The sequence below is a fragment of the Podarcis vaucheri genome, assembly GCF_965113315.1.
Source record: "Podarcis vaucheri genome assembly, chromosome: 16".
NCBI classification, from domain to species: domain Eukaryota; kingdom Metazoa; phylum Chordata; class Lepidosauria; order Squamata; family Lacertidae; genus Podarcis; species Podarcis vaucheri.
In genome coordinates this window covers 4,022,037-4,037,078 of record NC_138754.1, presented here as the reverse complement: position 1 = coordinate 4,037,078, position 15,042 = coordinate 4,022,037, and the positions used below count along the sequence as shown (strand labels likewise).

General features: G+C 47.1%; 1 protein-coding gene across 2 annotated transcripts in view; it reads left to right on the top strand.

Moving 5' to 3' along the window:
• The window catches only part of SEMA6C (semaphorin 6C), a 127,268-nt gene that overhangs the window by 86,822 nt on the left and 25,404 nt on the right, over window positions 1–15,042 (top strand). For both annotated transcript variants that reach the window (XM_082202092.1, XM_082202093.1), the window contains exons 12-17: window positions 368–523; window positions 1,041–1,214; window positions 3,710–3,847; window positions 8,860–8,937; window positions 12,429–12,484; window positions 13,236–13,286. In XM_082202092.1, the coding sequence (XP_082058218.1) occupies window positions 368–523; window positions 1,041–1,214; window positions 3,710–3,847; window positions 8,860–8,937; window positions 12,429–12,484; window positions 13,236–13,286 (653 nt within the window). The remainder of the gene's footprint in view (window positions 1–367; window positions 524–1,040; window positions 1,215–3,709; window positions 3,848–8,859; window positions 8,938–12,428; window positions 12,485–13,235; window positions 13,287–15,042) is intronic.

The following is a 15,042-nucleotide window of genomic DNA, read 5'->3' as shown; positions in this document are numbered from 1 at the left end:
TGAAGCGTATGTAACCCGAGGTACAACTGTAAATAAATGTTCGGAAGGCAGAGAGCGTAAAGAAATCAGCCATGCCCAGAACTGAAAATGCACCATCAGTCTTGTCTCTCAAAATTTCAAATAGTTGTTGACACTCTCACACACATAAATGTCCACAGAGGCCTGCACACACATCACAATTTAAAATAAAACAGCAAGATTCTAGTCCTCATTGTCCAAACATGTAGACAGTGTGTGTATAAATCTGCCGTGGGCAGAAGCAGGAGTTGGGCTGGGAGGTTAGATATGTGTGTGGTTCTTCAATTTATATGTTTTTTCCTACCACGCCCACCCCGTCCTGACTCCTGATCTCCCACTTCCCTTCCAGACCGGGCTGCTGTGCTGGCATCGGAAAAGCGTCGGGCTTCAAAACTTCCAACAGCTTCCCGGACGAGATGCTTGGCTTCATCAAGTCCTTCCCTCTCCTTGATGAAGCTGTGCCCTCGGTCACGGAGCAGCCCTGGTTTACGAAAACCACCAGCAGGTAAATGTTTGCCAGTCATGGATAGAGCCAGGTTTGGGAGCTCATGTGCCGTTCTGCTGAATTTTCCCCTCTGCTCCTGGTATACTTTTGAATTCCTTTCCCTTGAGTTAGCTCTGTTTCCATTGAGGTTGGCTTTCCCCTCGATAGTAGCCATTTTGGGGAAAGCTTTGCAAGACCTGAGCTTTCCTTTTCTTGGAAGAGAACCTGCGCAGAACCTGAGCTGCTAGTTGAAGGGAAAGAAGTTCACCTGAAAATACGCCTCGCAGAACCTGAGCTGCTAGCTAGGGAGAAATCTCCCCTTGTGAACCAGCGCCTTTAAAATAAGCCTTGCAGAACCTGAGCTGCTAGCTAGGGGCTGGGTAAATTCTCATGCAAAACCTTCTTTTCAACGAAGCATCGTACAACCTGAACTGCTAGCTTTTGAAAGCCTTGTCCCCTCTGCAAGTTCTTTAAAACAAGCCTTGCAAAATCTACAAAGTGTGGCCTTTTCTCCTGGCTCCTTCCATTCCCCTCCCAGGTACAAGCTAACCCGTCTGGCTGTGGACACAACGGCCGGCCCCTTTCAAAATTACACAGTCCTCTTTCTGGGCTCAGAAGACGGCACAGTGCTGAAGGTCCTTTCCGCCACCACCGAGAATTCCACGATCGAGACTTTGCTGCTGGAGGAAATCTCTGTCTACAACCCATCGCTGTGAGTTCTGCCCCTCTGTTTCCATGCACGCTCTTTTATTTCGATCCTTTAATTTGGAGATATATGGGGCTGAACCTGAGGCCTTCTGCTTGCAGGATTGGAGCTCAGCCACTGTTTCCTTCCAGAGCGTTGGCAGTTGGGATGGGGGCAGAATTTGGTTTGGTCTGCATTCTAATGCAAAATTTGATGCACATTTGAAGGCAAAATGCAAAACTTAAAGCAAAATCTAATGCAAATCTCAGTGTGAAGTGCCGATCTTAATGGGTTTTAATGCCCATTTAAATAGAGAAATGCGAAAGTTATGTGGAATTGAATGCACATTTCAATGCAAAACTTAATGTGGAATTGAATGCACATTTCAATGCAAAACTTAATGTGGAATTGAATGCACATTTCAATGCAAAACGTAATGTGGAATTGAATGTACTTTTCTATTTGCTTGGTATATTAATGTGCATTTGCCTAATTCACAGCAATATGTGAACTGTGGCACAGCTATCCTTTGAAATCCACGCTTCTCCGAATTTTGCAATAGAGTTTCGCCAACTCTGGAAAAAAATGTGTGCATTAAAATGCATTGGTTAGTGGAAAAAACAAAGAAAAACCACACATTACCGGGGGGGGGGGCGGAACTGAATTACAAAAAAAAACCTGTCTGTTGCACTGTACACTAACTAAACCACTGATGTTTTTTGTGAGGACTTTTGGGAGAGAAAAATTGTGGCAAACTGAACTTAAAAACAAGGAGACAGTGAGAAATGTGAGAGCGACTGAAAGGGACAGCAATCTGTCCACCTCCCAAGTTTTGTTTTCCTACTACATCAGGTCCAGCAGGTTTTTGTCGTGCTTCTCAGAAGCCAGCTGGACCTGTTTGACCAAGACATCAGTGGAGGGGAAAATAATACCCTGGGCACGTCCCAGCAAATGGTAGCTTTCATCGCATGGCTTTCAAGTCTTTCTCTTAAAAAATATTTTTAAAAGCCCAAGCCTGGCAGAACCTCCCCGCCTCCTGCAAGATCCACTCTGCCCTTCCCCACCCACACTATCTTTTCAATTAGGCTCCTTCTTCTCGCAGCAGGAACCTGTTTTATTTTGAATTTGAAACCTTCGCCCCAGCCTTCACTAACCACATTTGCAGGTGTTCTAGCGTGGGGAAATTTACTGCATCTGAGGAGGCGTAAAAGGTTTCTTTCGGCTTCTCATCTCAGCAAAGGGGCATGGAGGGTGGGGTTTTTTTGGGGGGGTTACCCCTACGATTCCAGACACACACACACACACACACACACACGTATTACGCAAACTCTCCTTAATTCTGCTGTTTTTAGCCTTCTAAATATTATCGGCAGGAGCCACCGAGGCAAAAATAGAACAGCTAGTTTAATTGGCAATAACATCCTTATCTTATCGGAGTCTGGGGGGGGGGAAGGGTTCTGTCTTGGCATTTTTAATTTCTTTGCGCTTCAAGGAGCTTTGAGCGGCGAGACGTTTCCTACCCCCCTTCTGCGCAACTTCCTGTCGCCATTTCCTTATCTCCCTGGGGTGCCCCCTGCCCACCCATTCGCTGACCCCACTCACCCGACCCCCACATTCCCTGAATTTTCTGCAACCACAGCTAAAATGCCTAATAAAACACGACCATTTCCTCTTAAGTGGCAAACTCTACAGACCCTAACCCAGCGGTTCTCAGCTTGTGGGTCCCCAGATGTTGTTGGACTACAACTCCCATCATCCCTGAACTCTGGCCTTGCTAGCGAGGGTTGATGGGACTTATAATCCAACAACATCTGGGGACCCACAGGTTGAGAAAGGTTGCAGGCCTAACCCAAACTCCCCAAACTCCCCAAACTCGGCCCTCCAGATGTCTTGGGAATTTCCCGTAGGGGAAATTTTCTGACCGGACATCTGGTAGAGAGATGGACTGAGGATCACAGAACACAGGTTTGGGAGCTGCACGGTCAGGGAAAAAAACAATGCTGTCCAGGGTTGTAAAGACTGCAGAGAGAACAATTGGGTGCACTCTTCCCACCTTGGATCAAATCGATGCTTCCAGGTGCCATAAGAAAGCTGCAGAGATAGCGCAGGATAGTGCGCACCCCGGAAATGATCTATTTCAGCTTCTGCCTTCTGGAAGAAGGTACAGGGTTATAAAGACTAGGACTAGCCGAGAAACAGTTTTTATCCAAATGTGACTTTGGTTTTAATCGCAGTGTAAGGAGTCTCTATGGGAGTATATTGTATTTAATTATGGGGTATCAGAGTTTTTAGGGGGCTAACCAGACTGGGACAGCAGGCTTGTTGGTTTTTGAATGTCTGATGTAGATTTTTTCAATTTCGTTGTTCTGTATGGGACAATAACAATAAAGATTATTGTTTCAAACTGTGCAGTTGGAAGGGACCTCAGGGGTCATTCAGCCCAACCCGCTGCAATGCTTGATTTGATTTCAATAATCTTGCATTTCTTTGGCGTTCTCTTCCCTTCTCTGCCCCCATCCCAGGTGTAGCATCAGGAGGGAAGACCGGCGCGTCCTGGGGCTCGAAATTGACAAAGCCAACCACGCCGTTTACGTGGCCTTCTCTGGGTGCGTGGTGCGAGTCCCTCTCAGTCGCTGCGCTGCCTACAGTGCCTGCCGCAGGTTAGTGGGATAACCTAATTTTGCTGCTTTCTGCCTCTTCCTTCTTTCCTAACTCTGCCCATCTACACTGACTGGCCACAACTCGCTAAGCGGTTGGCACCTTACCTCTCTCACCCTGATCGGGCCACAGTGATCCACACAACGGTCACCTCCAGACTTGATTATTGTAACTCACTCTACGCGGGGCTGCCCTTGAGACTGACCCAGAAACTCCAGCGGGTGCAGAATGCCGCGGCGAGACTCCTTACGGGGTCCCTGCCATGGGATCACATTCATTCAGTGCTTTACCAACTGCACTGGCTCCCGGTGGAGTACAGGATCAGGTTTAAGGTGCTGGTTTTAACCTTGAAAGCCCTATACGGCCTAGGACCCTCGTACCTATGGGACCGCCTCTCCTGGTATGCCCCACAGAGAACCTTATGGTCTTCAAACAAAAACATCTTGGAGGTCCCGGGCCACAGGGAGGTTAGGCTGGCCTCAACCAGAGCCAGGGCTTTTTCAGTAGTGGCCCCAACTTGGTGGAACGCTCTGTCCCAAGAGACTAGGGCCCTGCAGGACTTGACATCTTTCCGCAGGGCCTGCAAGATGGAGCTGTTCCACCAGGCCTTTGGCCAAGGCACAGTCTGACCCCCTCCTTTGGCAATTCTTCACAGAACTCTAGCCCAATGGTTGCCATCAATTTGATTCTGAATTGATTTTAGAATGAATTGATTTTAGAATGCTGTGTTATTTTCACTGTTGTTCGCCACTCCAAGCCCGGCTTCGTCTGGGGAGGGCAGGATATAAGTAAAAAATTATTATTATTATTATTATTATTATTATTATTATTATACAATAGAGGACACTTTCTCCCAGCCCCATACCTGCAGATTGAACCTGGGGCCTCTCCTCGCCCCCAACAAAGCAGGTGTCCTTCCTAAAAATAAAGCCAAGTTTCCGGTCCTCATGATTCCAAGTGATGGGCTCATTTGAAACAGGAGCCTAGGGAGGTCTCTTATACCAAATCAGCCTGTTTATCTGTATGCTACCCGGCTCTCCAAGGCTTCCTAAGAACCTAGAAAGAACCAGCCAAAGGGGTGAGGCCAATTAGTCCAGCATCCACCCCTCTCTGGTGTAGTTTTGGTTTTTTCTAAAGTTTTAAGGAGTGTTTGCAGGCTTTTTTCCCTTGCCTTTTTTTTTTTTTTTTTTTTGCATGGGAGTTGACTGTGGTTATCATTGGCAATCATCTTTAATGATTTCTGTGCAATCTTAACAAACTAAATTATATTATGTAAGCTTTCAGAATATTTAGAATTAGCCAAATTGGCAGATATAATAAGACGAAAAGCGAAAAAGGAATGGGAGTGTCTAAATGAATACCTTAAAAGCCAAGGTTCGAGGACAGAAATCTGGCTGAGTCTGGAATAACCTTGTGAAGTGAAAGGATAAGAAAGAGGGATTTATATCTAGATGTTAGGATAGAGATGATCAGGAAAACAGGAAGACGCAATGAGAGGTAAAGGACGGATTGGTGGAAGTCAATGTTTGTTTTTCTTTTTAGTGTTTATATTATTAATTTGTAAGATTTGGATTTGTGTGGGTTTTTTAGAATGCTGGTTTTTGTGTTTTGTGTATTGTTAATTTTCGTTATTTTTGTTGTTGCTGCTGTGTGGAAAATACTAATATATATTTCAGCAAGGCATTTGACAAGGTCCCCCATGATATTCTTGTAAAGAAGCTGGTAAAATGCGGTCTTGACTATGCTACCACTCAGTGGATTTGTAACTGGCTGGCTGACCGAACCCAAAGGGTGCTCATCAATGGTTCCTCTTCATCCTGGAGAAGAGTGACTAGTGGGGTGCCACAGGGTTCTGTCTTGGGCCCGGTCTTATTCAACATCTTTATCAACGACTTGGATGATGGACTCAAGGGCATCCTGATCAAATTTGCAGATGACACCAAACTGGGAGGGGTGGCTAACACCCCAGAGGACAGGATCACACTTCAAAACGACCTTGACAGATTAGAGAACTGGGCCAAAACAAACAAGATGAACTTTAACAGGGAGAAATGTAAAGTATTGCACTTGGGCAAAAAAATGAGAGGCACAAATACAAGATGGGTGACACCTGGCTTGAGAGCAGTACATGTGAAAAGGATCTAGAAGTCTTGGTTGACCACAAACTTGACATGATACAACAGTGTGACGCGGCAGCTAAAAAAGCCAATGCAATTCTGGGCTGCATCAATAGGAGTATAGCATCTAGATCAAGGGAAGTAATAGTGCCACTGTATTCTGCTCTGGTCAGACCTCACCTGGAGTACTGTGTCCAGTTCTGGGCACCACAATTCAAGAAGGACAATGACAAACTGGAACGTGTCCAGAGGAGGGCAACCAAAATGGTCAAAGGCCTGGAAACGATGCCTTATGAGGAACGGCTAAGGGAACTGGGCATGTTTAGCCTGGAGAAGAGGAGGTTAAGGGGTGATATGATAGCCATGTTCAAATATAGAAAAGGATGTCACATAGAGGAGGGAGAAAGGTTCTTTTCTGCTGCTCCAGAGAAGCGGACACGGAGCAATGGATCCAAACTACAAGAAAGAAGATTCCACCTAAACATTAGGAAGAACTTCCTGACCGTAAGAGCTGTTTGACAGTGGAATTTGCTGCCAAGGAGTGTGGTGGAGTCTCCTACTTTGGAGGTCTTTAAGCAGAGGCTTGACAACCATATGTCAGGAGTGCTCTGATGGTGTTTCCTGCTTGGCAGAGGGTTGGACTCGATGGCCCTTGTGGTCTCTTCCAACTCTATCATTCTATGATTCTATGATTCTATTCTATATATATTCCACACAGCAGCAACAACAAAAATAACGAATATATATATATGATATAAATTCAACCAAAATGTCTTTTGAATTCCCAAGGATGCTGCAATATTTTTTTTTAGCACCCCTCCTTTTTGGAATTTGATAGCTGAAACATTTGACACGCTGCGACAGGGCAACAGAGGCTGTGTGTGTGTTTGTAAGGTCTTTACAAGGGGCTGCCTACGGCCCCCTGATTCACCTTGCGTGACCCGTCCCACCCAGCCCCTCCTGCCCTGAACAGGTGTTGGCTGCCGGACCTCGCCGCTTCCAGGAAATGCCGCTCGCCGTGATATTCTGGCCGCAGCTGCCCACTTCCTTTAATGGTCAACTCAGCCAGCTGCAATCTCACTCTCCTAAAGGCCACGTCCCCCTTTCTAAATCCCAGCGTGGCAGGGACCCAAAGATCTCTAGGGGCGGAGAAGGAGGGAGAGAAGCAGCCTCTGCGCCGACAGAGGGCGGCATCCTGGCTCGCCTTCCCGTCAGCTCTGCAGAAATCGGGGCAGGGAAGCGGTGACTCGTGGCTAGAGCAAAACAAAAGCTGGCATGTGTGTGTGTGTTTGTTGCATTCATATCCCACTTCCCCTGCACACACACACACACATAATAATAATAATAATAATAATAATAATTTATTTATACCCCGTCCATTTGGCTGGGCTTTCCTAGCCACCCTGGGCGGCTTCCAACCAAATATTAAAATACAGTAATGCATCAAACATTAAAAGCTTCCCTAAACAGGGCTGCCTTCAGATGTCTTCTAAAAGTTTGGTAGTTATTTTTCTCTTTGACAACTGGTGGGAGGGCGTTCCACAAGGCGGGCGCCACCACCGAGAAGGCCCTCTGCCTGGTTCCCTGGGAACCGCCAGAAGGCCCTCGGCGCTGGACCTCAGCGTCCGGGCAGAACGATGGAGGTGGAGACGCTCCTTCGGGTATATAGGACTGAGGCCGTTTAGGGCTTTAAAGGTCAGCACCAACACTTTGAATTGTGCTCGGAAACGTACTGGGAGCCAATGCAGATCTCTCAGGACCAGTGTTATGTGGTCTCAGCGGCCGCTCCCAGTCACCAGTCTAGCTGCCGCATTCTGGATTAGTTGTAGTTTCTGAGTCACCTTCAAAGGTAGCCCCACGTAGAGCACATTGCAGTAGTCCAAGCGGGAGATAACCAGAGCATGCACCACTCTGGCAAGACAGTCTGCTGGCAGGAAGGGTCTCATCCTGCGTACCAGATGGAGCTGGTAGACAGCCGCCCTGGACGCAGAATAGACCTGCGACTCCATGGACAGCTGTGCTTCCAGAATGACTCCCAGGCTGCTCACCTGGTCCTTCAGGGGCACAGTTACCCCATTCAGGACCAGGGAGTCCTCCACACCTGCCCGCCTCCTGTCCCCCAAAAACAGTACTTCTGTCTTGTCAGGATTTATAAGTAGAGATAAATTCATGTTAGTCCTTAGTCAGATTAGAGGAAGTCTCTTAGTTTCAGTCATTGAGCAGAAGTCAATTATGGATCAGAAACCAGGACAGGGTCCTCTTTCAATGTATTCACCTTCCTCAGCTGGAAGTATCAAATATTACATGAAAATACATTTAAATTCTAAATTATCATAAATTATAAAACAGTCATAAATTATAAAACAGTGTTATATAACATTGGGTTCCTTACCTAATTTTTAAAGGGTCGTGTAAGTTTGAAGACTTTCAGATAAATATATCCTGCTATTTTCTACGTAAAGTCAAGTCAATCCTTTATTAGGCATAGTAAACCACTCATTATCAAACAAACACCGTATACAAACTGTGCAAAATACGAATTCAGCATAACAAGGTTTGTCCCAGTCAGATCTTTAACTCCAAAGAAAATCAATTTGCATAAATAATACAATATAACACCACCACATCACCAATCAATTAAGAACCACTAAATCTCTTTATAATGGCCCAGTCTTTCTACATGGACAGCACTCAAAAATTCAGCCACTATTATTTTCTACGATTCTCAGGTATAACAACTGAAAATGATCAGTATTAATAATAATTGCATGGTGTGGTTTTTTTTTTCTTGGTATATTTAATAACAAGAACTCCAACTCATTTAAGGGGAGGGTTTGCAAAAGCCTTTGACCTTCCCACTTTCCGAGTGAACACGTTTATTTCCTTCTCCGTTGCAGGAGCTGCCTGGGATCCCGCGATCCGTACTGCGTTTGGCTGAGCCCGGGGGCCTGCGCTGCGTTCAGCAGCGAGATCAGGTGAGGTGGTTTGGTGGGCAGCCATCCCTGTTCTTACAAAGCAGGTGGGCAAGGACCATAGCTGTCAACTTACAGATTTGAAAATAAGGGATCAGCAGCCAAAATAAGGGGTTTTAGTCAACCAGTAGCCAAACGAAGCCTCAAGCGGTGGTTCCCACAGCGCAGCAACCCGGCAAAGGGGATGCAGCAAGGGAAACCACCATCACCTCTCCGCTGGGAAGCGCTGAGCAAAGGCGAGTCCCCAGGCAATGTGGCCGATTTGATTGGCACAAGGCATGCAAGCTCCACCCCCCAGTCGTTCTTAGACTCCTTATTGGGTGAGCAACGCAGCCAAGCAACACAGTTGGAGCCTCCCTCCTCCCTGGCCGGCAGGGAGGGAGGGAGGGAGAGGAGCTGCTTCCTTTGAAACCTGGGAAATTTAAGGGACATCATCCATAAGGACAGCAGCGGGACACGGCACTGGGATAAGGGAGTTTCCCGCCAAATAAGGGACGGTTGACAGCTATGGCAAGGACCTTTGGCCCTCTAAAAGTTTTCCCTGAATTGCCCCGCTTTCTCTCTCTTTTTCTGCCACCCTCTTCCTCTCTCTCCTCCTCCTTTTCTAACACCTCCCTTTTCTTACTCTTCCTGATACCCCTTTCCTTCCTTCCTTCCTTCCTTCCTTCCTTCCTTCCTTCCTTCCTTCCTTCCTTCCTTTCCTCACTCTTTCTGACACCGCTTTTCCTTTTCCTTTGTTTTCTTACGTTACATATTGCATACATTGTCATATTACATTACAAGGCCCGTTATAAAATAATTTCCAACGTGTATGCAAAGTTTATATACAAAATTTATATACCTAAAGAAAGGAAAAAGGAAAAAACAAAGACAAAAAGCTATTCCAAAATCATATATGTACCAACACTACGGACTTCCTGTCAATCCTGTTGTATATTCCTTTTTTACAAATGAATGTACTCTTATTATTGTATATTTCTTTACATTTTGTCTAATACATTCCCATATCAATATGTACTCTTAATCTTATTTCTCAACTCAATTTCTCTCCAACATCAATCAGATGCCAGCATAGATAGTGAACCTTTACTGTATTTTTGAACATGCCGTGTTTTTCGCCCTATAGGACGCACTTTTCCCCCTCCAAAAATGAAGGGGAAATGTGTGTGCATCCTATGGGGCGAATGCAGGCTTTCGCTGAAGCCTGGAGAGTGAGAGGGGTCAGTGCGCACCGACCCCTCTCGCTCTCCATGCTTCAGGAAGCTACCCGCAAGCCTGAGGAGCCCGCGGGAGTTCCCGTCAGGCTCCCACGGCTTGCAGAGAGCTGCCTGCATCCCCCCAAAAAACTAGGTGCACCCTATGGGCCAGTGCGCCCTATCGGGCGAAAAATACGGTATATGTTATATCTATCCCTCTGACACCCCTTTTCCTTTCGCTCCTTCCTTTTCTAACACCCAGTTTTCTCATTCTTTCTTTGGCTTCTGACTGCCTTTCCTCTTTCTTACACTGCCTGCGACCTTCTGCCCTCCAGATATTTTGAACTACATCTCCCATCAGCCTTAGCAAGCATGGCCAGCGGTCAGGGATGATGATGGGAGTTGTAGTTCAGCCACATAGGAAGGGGTGACAGTTCCCCACACCTGCTTCTAGAGATCTTTTCTTCTTCTTCAGTGTGGTATCTGCTAAACTTTGGAACTCTCTGCCCATTGACAACAGCCTTCACTGCATTGTTTTCAGCGCCTACTAAAAACTTCTGATTTGTTGTTGCTGTTGTTTAGTCGTTTAGTCGTGTCCACCTCTTCGTGACCCCCTGGACCAGAGCACGCCTGGCACTCCTGTCTTCCACTGCCTCCCGCAGCTTGGTCAAACTCATGCTGGTCGCTTTGAGAACACTGTCCCACCATCTCATCCTCTGTCGTCCCCTTCTCCTTGTGCCCTCCATGTTTCCCAACATCAGGGTCTTTTCCAGGGAGTCTTCTCTTCTCATGAGGTGGCCAAAGTATTGGAGCCTCAGCTTCACGATCTGTCCTTCCAGTGAGCACTCAGGGCTGATTTCCTTCAGAATGGAGAGGTTTGATCTTCTTGCAGTCCATGGGACTCTCAAGAGTCTCCTCCAGCACCAGAATTCAAAAGCATCCATTCTTCAGCGATCAGCCTTCTTGATGGTCCAGCTCTCACTTCCATACATCACGACTGGGAAAACCATAGCTTTAACTATACGGACCTTTGTTGGCAAAGTGATGTTTCTGCTTTTTAAGATGCTGTCTAGGTTTGTCATTGCTTTTCTCCCAAGAAGCAGGCATCTTTTAATTTCGTGGCTGCTGTCACCATCTGCAGTGATCATGGAGCCCAAGAAAGTAAAATCTCTCACTGCCTCCATTTCTTCCCCTTCTATTTGCTAGGAGGTGAACCTATTTAGATATGTCAGGGCCGCGCATTTTAATACGTAATTTCGTTTTACGATGTACATTTCAACTACTGGTTACATTTATAATTTGCTTTTGGGTGAACTTGTTTCTGACTCTTATCAATCATCTTAATGAATGTTTTATGATCGCCTTAATGTATATTTCATATTTTGCGCAAGCCGCTTAGAAGTTTTTACGATTCAGTGGCCTTACACATTCTGTTAAATAAATAAGGGCTGTAAAAGCATCTTATTTCTCTCAATTGAACCAAACTCCTCCTGAAGAGATTCTCTTCCAGCTGACAGATGCATTTTCTTAAGGTTTTTTTTTTAATACTATATATCCTTTCACTTTTTTCCCCTCCTGCATTTAATGATTTCCTATCTCGGTTCCTGATGTACATGCAAGTTTGCTGTTCCCTCTGTTGCGAACCATTTTGAATGCACACTGGGGAAAGCAGGCTACGTAAAGATTTATTTAACAGATAAAGCCAAATACCTTCTCACTTCTTCTACCCCACCCCACCCCCACTTTTGGATCTGACAGTGCTTCTTAGAAACCCGAAGACGCCCCCCTGCCCAGTCCGTTTGAGCATCCTCAACTGTCTCTGCCCCAGTGTCCTTTCTGAATCACCATGAGGACTAGAAACCTGACTTTCTGTTGCTTGGAAACAATGAACCAAAGGGGCCTTTTGGGTCACCGAAGGACTTGGCTCATTTTGCGAAGAGCTTCTTTTCGCCCCGAATCCCATCCCTCCTCCCTCTCCGCAAACCCCCAGACCCCCACAATGCCCCATTTTCTAAATATTCTCCTTGACCCACAGCCATCCCATGCCAGCGTGTTTCCTCAAACATCTCTGACTGGCGAAGGAAGGGAACAGGAGGGTGAATTGTCTGGCTCTTTGGGGGCTCGTAACTTGTCGGGTTCTGGTTTCTTTAATTTCCTACCTCGTGTTTTTTTTTTTTTTCCCTGAGTGCCAGCCAATTGATTAATTAGCGGAGGATTTAATCAAGCCGGCAAGCTCCGTTTTAATGAGATTTCTCTCTTCCACCCTTGTCTCTCTCGCTCCCCCACCTCCATCCACAGAGGCGGCTTTGAGCAAGATGTCGAAGGCTCCGTCAAGTACGTGGGGAACTGCCAAGGTGAGAGTCTTCTGGGGGTAAGGGGGTCTTTTGCACAGCCGGACTGGCCAGGAAGCCACATTGCTGTTTTCGCACGGAGGACCGGCGCTTGCTCTGAGTTCCGATACTGCTATAAAAGTCACTGAGCCGAACGAAAATGGCTGGGCGTGTGTCCTTTTCCTGTTGCTGGCGCACAGAAACATCGGCTCCATTGGCGGGCGTCTAAAAAGCTGTTTTGTGTAGGAAATAATGGCTTGTCCCCTAAAGAGGGTTTTTCTCCCTTTTTTGCCTTGAGTTGGCCGCACTCCAGATTTCTCCACTGACCCCATTGAGTCCCTCATGGAACTCCGAGACGTTGACCACCGAGTCAACTTGTTTTTGACGCTCCACTAAAATGCCTCTCTGGCCCTTTCCACCGGCTAATTCCCGAGGGCCACATCCGCTTCCAAGCAACTGTCCCGAGGGCCACATTCTGGGGCGGACAGGACCGTAGGAAAAAGTGGTTGCACAGCGGACTCGTTTCTTGGCAAGAGGCACTGTCTTGGGTTCGAGGGTGGAGAAGATACTCGGGGCGCGAAGTAGGGGCCATGAGTAGTCTGAGGAGGCTTCCAAGGGCCAGATGGAGAGACCCGGAGGGCCAGGGCTGATGTCTCCACCCACGAGCAAATGGCTTCTTCCTTTCCAGATTGCCCCATGCTTAGCTGCCTAGGAGCACCCTGTTCCTCTGCCTTTATCCCCAACCCAGTCTCTTGTCTCCCCCTTCGCTTTTTAGATGTCGTAACGGCCCCCGGGAGCCGCGATGGCACCAGCGACTCTGCATATGGTCAGTACGTCCATCTCCCCTCCCTCCTTCCCTAAGCTCATCATCCTTCCTATCCCTCCAGTCTCCTTCCACCGCTTATTCCACCCCCAAAAACCCAATCACCCGCTGCCCCACACTCTAGCGGTGGCGTAGAGGTCAGCCTTGTCAACACTCAAAAGCCTGTCTTGGCCATTGAGGTTCAAATGGGGGAAGGCTGCCATATTGGATGGGACTATCATGGCAGTTCAACACTGGATTTGTTGGGTTAGCTCTTGCTAGTGGAGGCGTTGAAATTAATAGACCTCTGCGTTAGCCATGTCTATGTCAATTTCAACGTGTCTGCCCTAAGCAGGACCAAGCCATTGGATCTTGGGATCCTCCGCGTTGACGTCCAATCGGAGGCGCCATCTTGAGAGGATCCAGTCAGCTTCCAGTGGTTGTTTCTTTTAGCAAAAAGGCTACTGGTATGTGAACCGATGACAGGATGTTCCTATTTTCTCCATCGCGAGGGTCTCAGAAGACCCCTTGGGACAAAGCCGCCTCCGTTCAAGGCCTTTCCCGGTTGCCACGGTTACCAGCCTCCTGTCGCTTAGGCCCAAGATGGCTGCCGGCCAAGTCCATTGAAGGTTTATTCTCTTAAACTCTTTCCTCAAAAGCAACAGGAGGAGGAGGAAGAGCGGAACCCCACACCCTCCGCTTCTGTCGTCTGGGGAACGCGGGAATTCCCACAAACTGGTTTTCAAAACTAACAAGGGACAAATCACTGCTCACTTCCTGTCACGTCAAGCGCCATTTCCTCATCCATCCCACCAACATCCCACTCCCATCATTTACGGCAGGGGTGGGCGGCGGAAGGTCTTGTTACGGTTAAGCAACCCCCTGCCGCTCTCTTTGTACGCTTTCCAGAGGCTGTGTATAAAACCCACTCTCCCCTTTATGGCTTTTGAGAGGGATGGTCTCCGTGCGAACCAAGAAACCTTTCCTTTTTTTTAGGTGTGTGTGTGTCATTCTCCCAGGGCAGAATTTGACCCTCCCTTAACAAACGCAGCTGCAGTTTTTATGTTGAGCCCGAAGGGTCGAAATTGAACCAACTCCGGGCCACGCTCACGCTATGCCATTTAAAGCTCTATAATGCAACTTTGAACAATCATGGCTTCTCCCAAAGGATTCTGGGAACGGGTCGTCTGATAAGGGTGCCGAAACCCCTGTTTGCCCTCGCAGAGCTATGGTTCCCAAGTCAAAATAAAAAAATTCCTTCCAGTAGCACCTAAAAGACCAACTAAGTTAGTTCTTGGTATGAGCTTTCATGTGCATGCACACTTCTTCAGATACACTGAAACAGAAGTTGCCAGATCCTTCTATATAGTGAGAAGGTGGGGAGGGGTATTACTCAGAAGGGTGGTGGGAATGGGAGATTGGCAGATAGCTGAGATGAGCCTGTTGACGACTCTTAACGACTGCAATAGGTCTTACAGGAAAAGGCAAGGGGTGAGAAGGTGAGAAATGGCTTAGTCATGTATAATGAGATAAGAATCCAATGTCTCTGTTCAGACCAGGTCTCTCCATGGTTTTAAGTTTGGTAATGAGTTGCAATTCAGCAGCTTCTCTTTCCAGTCTATTTCTGAAATTCCTTTGTAGTAAAACAGCTACTTTTTATGGTTCCCAAGGTTCCCCATGAAGAGGGATTGGCCATTAAACCACTTTGAGAATCGTAGTTCTGGGAGGGGAATACAGGGGAGGGGAGTCCTTCTTCCAATTCTCAGCACCCTAAACAAAC